The sequence below is a fragment of the Poecile atricapillus genome, chromosome 12 (genome assembly GCF_030490865.1).
Source record: "Poecile atricapillus isolate bPoeAtr1 chromosome 12, bPoeAtr1.hap1, whole genome shotgun sequence".
Classification (NCBI taxonomy): Eukaryota; Metazoa; Chordata; class Aves; order Passeriformes; family Paridae; genus Poecile; species Poecile atricapillus.
Genome location: NC_081260.1, coordinates 7,772,142 through 7,781,741, shown reverse-complemented (window position 1 = coordinate 7,781,741; position 9,600 = coordinate 7,772,142). Strand labels below are relative to the sequence as shown.

Below are 9,600 nucleotides of genomic sequence, written 5' to 3'. Positions count from 1 at the left end.
TCAGCAAGAACATCCCATCCAAAGCTGGTAGGACAAAAGGGTTGTGAAGCATGACAGCAAACCAGAACCAAAAGAAAAATCTCTGTCCTAGGCTCTGAGCCAGCCAGTCACCAAATAAACCACTCTGCTTTCCTAGCTCTTCACCCTGGGCATTCTTCCCCACAAAGCTTCCCAGTCTGTATCACTGCCTTTTGAAACAAAACCTTAATTTACTCTGTCTCATGGTTCCAGAACTGGGAGACCAGCACCTAAAAAGGCAGTTTTCTCAGGAATCCACTTGCATTTCCTCCACCCGTTTTCTTACTGCCTTAGATTCAAGCGGAGCTCAAGTCCCAAAAGGTTACCTCCATTTTCTCTTACAACTACAGCTCAGCGTTGTGACACAACACTGTGCTTCTCCTAACAAAGAGACTCAAGCTCTATGCCAATAGCTCAGAAATTCAGACACTGGTGTATCTTCAGATAAGAGAATGACTGTGGGGGCCCTGAATCACCCAGCAATTTCTTCTTGCAAGTCCCATTCAAGCATCTGAGGGCCTCCTCTTGCAGGGACACAAGCAGCTCTTCTCTCTGCCACCTTCAAACAGCTTCTGTATTACTTTTAAACTGACAATTGATTTGAGCTAATGAAACATTAGTGGCAGTTGCTCATTGGTATTTTTAAAGAAATATTTATACTCCAAGGGCTTAACCATGTCTTATGAGATGACTCAGAGCCTGTAACAATGCTGGTTTGTACAAAACAAAGTTAATAAATGTGTCCCAGACCTCATACAGCAAAGCTGTCAACCTATGAATAATTTTAGTTGGAAGTTTAAAATGGAATTAACTTACTATTTTGTACTATTTAGATTCAGTATTTCAGACCAATGGTTCTGCATAATCCCTTGAAAAACAGTGGAAAAAATACTTCCAAACAAAACATAGGGTACCTTTGCCATCATACATCAAGCCATGCTAGCACACTCCAGCCCTCACCCCATCTCCCCAAGTAAGTCCTTTGCTTCACTGGACCCTTCTCCTCTTGCCCCATGGGCTGCACCCTACCTACATTTGTCATACCCAAAATACAGTATTTTGTAATACATGTGTGGCTCAGTTGATTATTTAAGGACCTTTCGCTTTCCCATCTCTTACTTACTCGAACTAGTACTTACTCACTTGAACTAGTACCAACCACATCCCTGCCTGATGCTCTCCGTACACCCTGTCTAGCTGTGAGGGCAGACAGAAGCCTAAGCACAATTTATTTAACTACAGTAGACACAGCAGGCTAAAACCCACCAAAATTGCAGTGGTATCAAAAATTTTACTGTTCACCAATGCACTAAGTGAGAACATAATTTCTCAGTGAGCACCACACGTTCCCCTAGCCCATCAGAGTGATCAGGTAGCAAAGCCTGCCCTCTAGTTTGTTGTGTGGCTCTAACAACAAGGCAAAACTACAACCTTCTGCCTGGAATCAGTCTGAGAGTGAAAACAACACAGGAGCTTGGGCCTTCTGGAGCGTAGGGTTGTTGTTTTTGTGTTTGGCTGCTTTCTTGGGGTTTGGTTTTTTTAATGTTGAGTGTTATTACTAGGCCCTTTCCTACAATGCAAGAAACAGATAGGCAGTGTTTTGTTTCAAATGTACTGTAACGACTGTTTCAAGTTCATATACCTTAAGCAATGATAATTCCTGTTAATGGCCATTTGGTTTGGAGACATCTTAGTGCTGGCAGTTAATAATGAGTTTAGTCAGGCATCCCTAAGCACAAAGCAAAGCTGCTCACCTGCACACTCTCACAGGCTTGGTACCCACCACCACAGTGTCTTGCAGGCATTTGAAAAGACAAAGATATTAAGTACAGAAGACAAAAACTAATTAAGTCAGTGATTTCCCACTTCCCAATTCTCTCCCATCTATTCACTCTTGGAAAATGTTCTGGAAAATTTGTGCTACAATCTGTCTCAAGGTATTTGCTCACTGTGAGATACAATTTGTTTTAGCTGACTAACTGTCAAACTGTGCAACCTATACTAACACATTAACTGAGAGGCAACTGTGAAGTACTGAAGGACTTACCCGGACAGTTTTTCCCGTTGTCTTTTTATGAGCTGTCTCAAATCCATTCCTAGTAGTAAAATTAACAAACTTACAGGACTACTTTAGAATACCACACTGTTAAAAATTTTACATCACCATTCTACAGAAAATAAAAAAATAAAACCAAAAAGAATTTTGATCTCTCCAAAATTTTATCGGTTTAAATGCAGTGGGTTTGACCTTGGCTGGACACCAAATGCCCATCAAAATTATGCAAACACTCCCCTTTCTAGCTAGACAGGGAAGAGAAAATGTAACAAAAAGCTCCTGGGTTGAGACAAGCACAGGGAGGTCATTCACTAATTACCATCATGCGAAAAACAGACCCAGTTTGGCGAAATTAATTTATTACCCATCAAATCAGAGTAGAATGATGCAAAATAAAACACATTCCCCCAGCACTGCCTTCTTCCAGGTTCAACTTGACTCCCGAGTTCTCCACCTCCCCTGCAGTAGCACAGGGGAATAAGGAATGGGTGTTGTGGTCAGCTCTTCACACATTGTTCCTGCCCTCTTTCCTCCTCAGTAGAGTCCCTCACAAACTGCTCTAGTGTGGGTCCCTTCCTTCAGCAACAGACTGCTCCAGTGTGGCTCCCCACTGCTGGCAAAGAGGGAGGGAAGAAAATGCTCCCCATGAACTTCCCTGGGCTGCAGGCGGACAATCCTTTCCAGGCTGTTTTCATTGCAGCCTTTACTTGAGGGATTGTTCCCACTCAGAAGCACAGGCAACATCAAACCAGCACCTGGCTCTGGCTGTGCAGACTTAGGCAGTGCCTCTTTTCTCACCATGAATGTTGTGGATCAAAGGCGTTACCTTCAAAGATCTTTCAATAGATGGACTAATGCTCAGCTCATTACCCCCAACCTCTGAGACATTACAGCACCTGCACCTACAGCAAAGGCCAAACTTGTCAGATTTTTTTAACTGAAGTTATAATAAGGAATTATTTTCCTGTTATTCCTAGGAAATTAACTTTATGTCTAGGGATTCTGCTACATGAAATATAGAACAGACATAGCACAGGACCCACCTAATATAGCACAGCAGGTGTGTTCCCCTTGGAGTCAGCATCATATACTTCTGTAACATTCGTTTTCTCTGCCACTGTCTTCTAGTACTAAATAAATTTCAACTTCTTTATTTCATAAGTGTACCTCTTCATTTATTCTCCACTGTGAATAAATTAAAAATTAAAAAAAAAAAGCTAAGCTATTGAACAGGGCTATATATTTGCTTTAAGCTGTACTCTACATGTGGAATATTAAAGACATTCAGAAAGTGATCCACACATGTTATTTACTGTATCTTGTATTGTAGGGCAGGTCTTTATTGAAAGGCAGTATTTGTTCCACAACATACACTTCATACACTGGAGAACAGGAAGCCAATATGCCCATGTACAAACTAACTTTGCACTTCAAGTACTCTGATAAGAGTCTCCAGCTTGCCAGCAGCAACCTGACAATGTAGCTCTGCATGAGAAAAGGTAACACGGCAGAAACCAAGTGTAAAAAACTGATTTGCATTAGTGAGTCATGGTGCATATGCTCATGCATACCTGGGACTGGGGTAGACAAGACAGTAATGAGGCTTGGAGAAATAATTCTCAAGCCACTGGGCACAGATAACCAATTTTTGCCTCATTTATACAGAAGTTTTACCACGGACACATGCAGCACACACCGCTTGGCCATGCCAAGCCCCATACTAAGCAAAAAACTTCCAATAAAGGCTAAAAAACTTCCAAGAAAGGCTAAACTAATACAATAAACTGGAAAATTCAATTTAACAGAATGACCTCAAGCACAACAGCTTTAACAGCCATCATCAGGGTTAAAAAAGTCTGCCTTGCTGGAACTCTAGAAAAGATGTTTTAGCCGGAGATTAAGAAGCTTGCTAACAACAGCACAACAGTGGAATGAAATTCGTATTATCTTACAAAAATCTCGCTAAAATTTGACTACGCACAACCAAGGAAAAAAGAAAACAATCAACATATTGTATCATTTCACAGTGTACAAGTAAGTAGTTACGAAAAGAAGCCAATATTCCATGTGGTCATTTTTATGTCCTCTGCTTCATAAAGGACACCATTTACAGACTACAGCTTGTTTTCTCTCACTCCTTCCCCTACCAGCCATTACAGCAGCTTATGGCTGTTACTGACACTGCTTTACCACCGGAAATCCAACTGCACACTTTAGCAAACATCAAGGAAATACATACCTATCTAAAGACATACAAAAAAATATGCTATGCCCTTTCCTTTGCAATATAGGATAAACTGTAGAAGAGGAGAAAGATGAGAATTGTGTAATACCACAGTCCTCCCAAAAGGAAATTAAAGACTGAATTTTACACTGCAATAAAAAATATATTTGAAAAAAGAATCGTACTTCACATTAGAAAGACATTACCTGAGTTTCTAAACAATTCCGGTTTTGAAATTACTTCTAAACACAGAAATAGATTAATTACACCTATCCCACTGTGTTGGTTTGTTTGGGCTGGGATAGAGGTAGTTTTCTTCATAATAGCTACCATGGAGCAATGGTTTGAATCTGTACTGAAAACCAACACACTTAGCTGTACAGCTTTTACATTACCTATTAAACTCTTTATCTTGACCCATGAGTTTTCTCACTTTGCTTTCCTGATTCCCACACTCATTCTGTTGAAGGGTCACAGTGAGTGAGCAGCTGCATGGTGCTCAGTTTCTGGCTGGGGTTAAACCACAACACATATAAATCAGGAAACTATTCACAGCAAAGTGAAATTCCATTTTTTTCCACTGTAGCTGGATACTAAGTAATGTAGCTTTGTTAAGCAGCAATTTAATTCCTTGAAAATTTAATGCTCGTTTCATGACAATATTATTTTTAGAGCAAGCCAGAAAAATACTAGGCATGAAAAAAGTAGCTGCAGGAGCTTTCAAAAGTATATTATTATTCCACTTTAACTGCAAGTGAGGGCTTCCTCAGCTCAACATAGTAGAAGTTGGCTGAAGAACAACTTCCATTGCCATTACAGAAAACATTAGTACACAGTCAAAATAAGTACAAATCTTATTTTAACCACAACTGAAGCATCAGCCTCGTCTGTGCATGTGTATCATACATTTAGAAGAATGCTTTTCCTTCAGCTCACATAAAATCTGATTTACAGTCTGTGGACATCAGGCACCGATGATCTTCATTTTAGTCCTGTTTCCCTTCGCGCCACTGCCGTGAACCCTCATTCCAGGCTACATAAACAAAGAGAGCAAGTACTACGTGGACAGTGACCACAGCAACTATAGCAGCATAAAAATAGCTGTCTCTGTCAGACATTCCCAAGGAACCTGAGAAAACAAAGAAAGTAAAAAATATTAGTTATGAGCTAGGAACTGTGACATAGCAAGACACAATACTCCCTTAAGACCAAAGTTACATTTATTCCTGTATCAAAAATCTGAGCTCAAAACGATTCACAGGAAAGAATTCATTCACTATGATAAAGGTTAAAGAACTTGAAACTATTACTGGAACAAAGTAACACTGCAGTATTCAATATTTAAGATAAAATACCCTAGATTTGACTTGAATAGCTTAAGAGTTCTACAACATTCACTTTTTCTGTTAGTACCTTCCAGCACCAAACAAACCTCAACATCCTTTTTTCCTAAATGTAGGTCTCTTTGTGGGGCAATAAAATGGGGGAGGGAGGTGGGAGGAAGAAGGGGGAGAATTCTGTAATTATTTGCCACTAAAACAGGAGAAAATGGTAGAAGAACAATTAAATTTACAAGACTATTACCTTCTGTATTTAGACTGTAAAACAATAGTGCCCCACCAATTAAGATACATGAACGCATCTCATATAAAATAAGCCTTCAAATATCAGAAGACCAAACACTGAAATATTGTTTCCCTTAATTAATTTTAAAAACACAACAGAATCTCCCCAAAAGCAAACAAAACCTACACATTACAGCACTCCAAACCATCACCCTGCAAAGACAATCCTTTCAAAAGATCTTGAAAGTTACTTAACAAGCTTTACAGCAGTGCACACCAAAGGAGAATTATCTCAGAACAACTGTTACACCCTCATAAACTGCTCTTAAAAGCAGCTGTTTTCTCCCTTCCTCTTCCCCACTTCTGAAGGAGATAATTTCCTAGAACTATAGGAGGTAAGTATTAAAACCTTGCAGAATCAGGACTACAACATGGCTGCTTGTTCAAACAAACAGCCATCTCTCTTCCTTTTTTATATCTTTTAATTAAAAGAAGGCTCTACAAGCAACCACATTCAATATCAGAAATTGCATATAACTTGTTTAAATGCATGTGTGTTTCAAAAAGCAAAATATAAACCTCATGAACAACATTACTCTGTCTTGAACATATGATTAGTTTGCAATAGCTGGAGGAAACATACCTCTGATGATTCTGACAAAAGACTGCTGCAGGGTGGTATTAAGTACCCTTTAGGTAAGGGAAACAATGCACCTCTATACAATATAAACAATTGTATAACGAACAGCAGATTTTGGATTGCAGACCACAGCGCAGGGAAGGATACAGCAACCATTTATATAATTTTGTGTTCTAATTAGGCATTACAGGACTTCTTATCTATATACAAATACTCAAAACAGGAAGAACAAAGATGCTATTAGGGGATTGTGCTTTTCTTCTATCTTTGTAATAATAATGCTAATTGGCAGAAACAAAATTACCTTCAAATACATAAGCCTTTGATGAAAAATACAGTCCAACAGGTAATGTAATCATTAGAGCTGTGAAGAACAGAAGCGTTCTTAAAGTCGATGTTAATGTACCCTCATTTCTGAAATAAATGACAGAAGTTACATACAAAAGTAAGTCACAATATATATGCCTGAAACAGGATAAGAACTTGTTCCAAATAGAAGCTGATTACTTTTCAAGAATGAGTAAGTGTATGTTTGGAAGCTATAAAGACTTGAAATATGCATATCTTGGCTGCAAGTATTTCTTAGCTGAAAGTATTCAAAACAATGTAATGATTCTGCCAGTCTAAGCTCACAAACAAAATTAAAAACAATCTTTAGATTTTTCCCTGTTCCTGCATAGGGGGGTTAATATGTTTATCAGTGCATTACTGCATAATTATTATATTATTAAAAATCTAATATTAGTTACACATACACATGCCATCTGACAGTATTCTGCATTAAAACTTGCCAAGTTCCTTTTCTTTTTTTTTTTTTTTTTGTTTTAAAGTAACTACAAGTCCAGGAAAATGACAAATCTTACAGGCTGGGATAAAAAGGAAATACACTGAATGAATTTAACAGCTTACTACTCCAAGTTCATTTTTACTAGGTCTCCTTCCTCTATTTAAATATAACTTCTCACTTTTTAACTAAAGAAGATGGAATAAGTGTAGTGACAGAACATACAGCCACTACACCAAAACTTTGCCTTCACAGACCTAAACCTAGAACACCTTTAACAACAGAGGGCTTATGAAGGTTTAGCACTTGGCAGGGTCTCCCTGAACTTGATCTCCTAAAACAGGTGTTGTGTTTACAAAACATCACCTACAGCTTGGTTCTTCGTGTGCTTCCACCAGTTCTCACTCACTCTGCCTGGCTCACTGAATTACTTCATGCTGAAGTAAATATGTACCCTTCTCACTTTCATAGGTTGGCTGCTTCAAAGACTCGAGTCCTTAGGGTGTTGAAACACAAATATGTGTTTTTCTTTGAAAAAATAGTGGAAATTGGGAAAAAAAAAATATCTCATTCTCTAACAGTTATGTGCAGCCACGCACAGCTTCTACACTGCAGCCAACAGCATTTCCGGCTGCTCGTGTACTGCCATACATTTAGGCACCATATTGGGTAGCTTAAAAAAAGAAAAACATGCGAATTATTTTCTTTTACTAGCGTTTGCCTGAAGAACTATCAGAGTGGAGGACATAACTGCATTCAAAATTTCCCTATGGAAATTAGAAACCATTCTATCAACACTTACCCTCAGAAGAGTAAGATGACCTCCAGCTTATTACCAAAGTTAAAAACTCCACTGTTGACAAATACTTTTCTTACACTGACATACTCTCACCGCTTCCCTACGCAGCAAAAACAAACATTCGTGTATAAGCTCAGCCTAGCTCGGTACGCTTTCCCGACGGCCGGCAGCCTCCACGCTCGAGATTCGGGATGGCCCAGGGTTACGCAGCGTGACCAAGGCAAACCGGGGGCCTCCTCCTCCACCCGCTCCGGTTCCTCCTGGCCCGAGCTGCCACCCCCTCCCGCTCCGCCGCCGCTCTTGCCCGGGTGCCCCGTGGCTGCAGCCCCATCGCGTGCTGATGGCGCTAAGGGCGCCCCCGCGCGCCGCGGCCCAGCGCGTAGCCTTCCCCGCACCCCACCGCCGAGCCTTGTTCTTGCCCGCCCCGGGACTCACGGCCTGAACTCGGCCACCGGCACGGCACTCACGGCTCCGGACCCGAACCGCTCCATCGCAACCCCGCCGTCGCCTCGGGCGCGCCGGAAGCCGCACAATGGCCGCGCATGCGCGGGGAGCAACGCCGCCATCGCCATAGCAACCCCTGGGCTGGCGCGACCTAGCGGTGGGCGGTGAGTACTGCAGCGGGCCCGCCCCGCCTGGCTACAGCTGGGCGGTTGTTTCATGTCTGGATCGCTGATACTGACTTCCTTCCATCTCGCAAAACATTATCTTGCCCTACGTGCTTCTGCAGAATATGATCTGACAAGGGTTGTATACATGTACCCCTACTACAGTCTCATTTAGAAGTTTATAAACTAGGGAAAAAAAAAGGTAAAAAATTTCCCAGCCATATCCAAATGTCTGAACTGCAACTTTCACAGTAATTTCTTGATCCGCTAGGATTGTATTTGCTATTCATGTGACTGTTAACATAGAAGGAATAATAAGTCTGTCCTAATCAAGACTGCTCCTTCTCATTTGCAGAAGGGCTGATGGACAGAACTGACCATAGCTCCAGACCACTGGAGCCGCATGACACACCATCCTTTCAGCTTTCGGAAAAAAACCCACATTCATGATTAATTAATCCAGCAGAAGTTGTGACAAATCAGCATTGTCCAATCCTGAGGCATCAACATAGTCAGTATTTTACTGACTCTCTCTTTCCAGCTAAGTGCATCCCTTCTGAAGTGATGTGTGTTCTTCCCTCTGGTACTCTAGGGGGTAGGTGCAGGTGAAAATTACTGTGCAAAAATGCATGACTCAATGATTCTCAAAGCCTGTAACCTACTGGAAAACTTATCTGCTACTCAGTTTCACTCGGGGAAAATATCTGTGGTCAGTAAAGGCTCTGCTGATTTCTCACTGCTATCCTCCTTTACTCACATAAGCCTGGCTTACATTAAAATCCCACTGGAATGTGAGAGCAAATTCAAAGTAGCCTTCAAGGAAGAACCAGTTTTACCAAAAGAAGAAGGTGGTCAGTCGAATCTCGTTAAAATTTTTTAAAAGTAGAAATTCTTGGCCTGGAGCAA

General features: G+C 40.8%; 1 protein-coding gene across 1 annotated transcript; it reads right to left on the bottom strand.

Moving 5' to 3' along the window:
- Positions 1–222: 222 nt before the first annotated feature.
- On the bottom strand, positions 223–8,648 carry VMA21 (vacuolar ATPase assembly factor VMA21). The gene is made up of 3 exons (XM_058847906.1): positions 8,522–8,648; positions 6,808–6,917; positions 223–5,427 (listed from the first exon to the last, which is right to left on the bottom strand). Exons 1-3 carry the CDS (start codon positions 8,575–8,577, stop codon positions 5,285–5,287), a joined length of 309 nt encoding a protein of 102 aa, XP_058703889.1. The 5' UTR covers positions 8,578–8,648; the 3' UTR covers positions 223–5,284.
- Positions 8,649–9,600: the final 952 nt, after the last annotated feature.

Bases quoted from the DNA above. Each gene is read 5' to 3' on its own strand.
- VMA21 (XM_058847906.1), bottom strand. From the start codon at position 8,577: ATGGAGCGGTTCGGGTCCGGAGCCGTGAGTGCCGTGCCGGTGGCCGAG. The intron at 6,918-8,521 runs GTGAGTCCCGGG...CATTTATTTCAG, and splicing joins CCGGTGGCCGAGTTCAGGCC to AAATGAGGGTACATTAACAT. The intron at 5,428-6,807 runs GTAATTTTGTTT...TTGTTTTCTCAG, and splicing joins AAAGGCTTATGTATTTGAAG to GTTCCTTGGGAATGTCTGAC.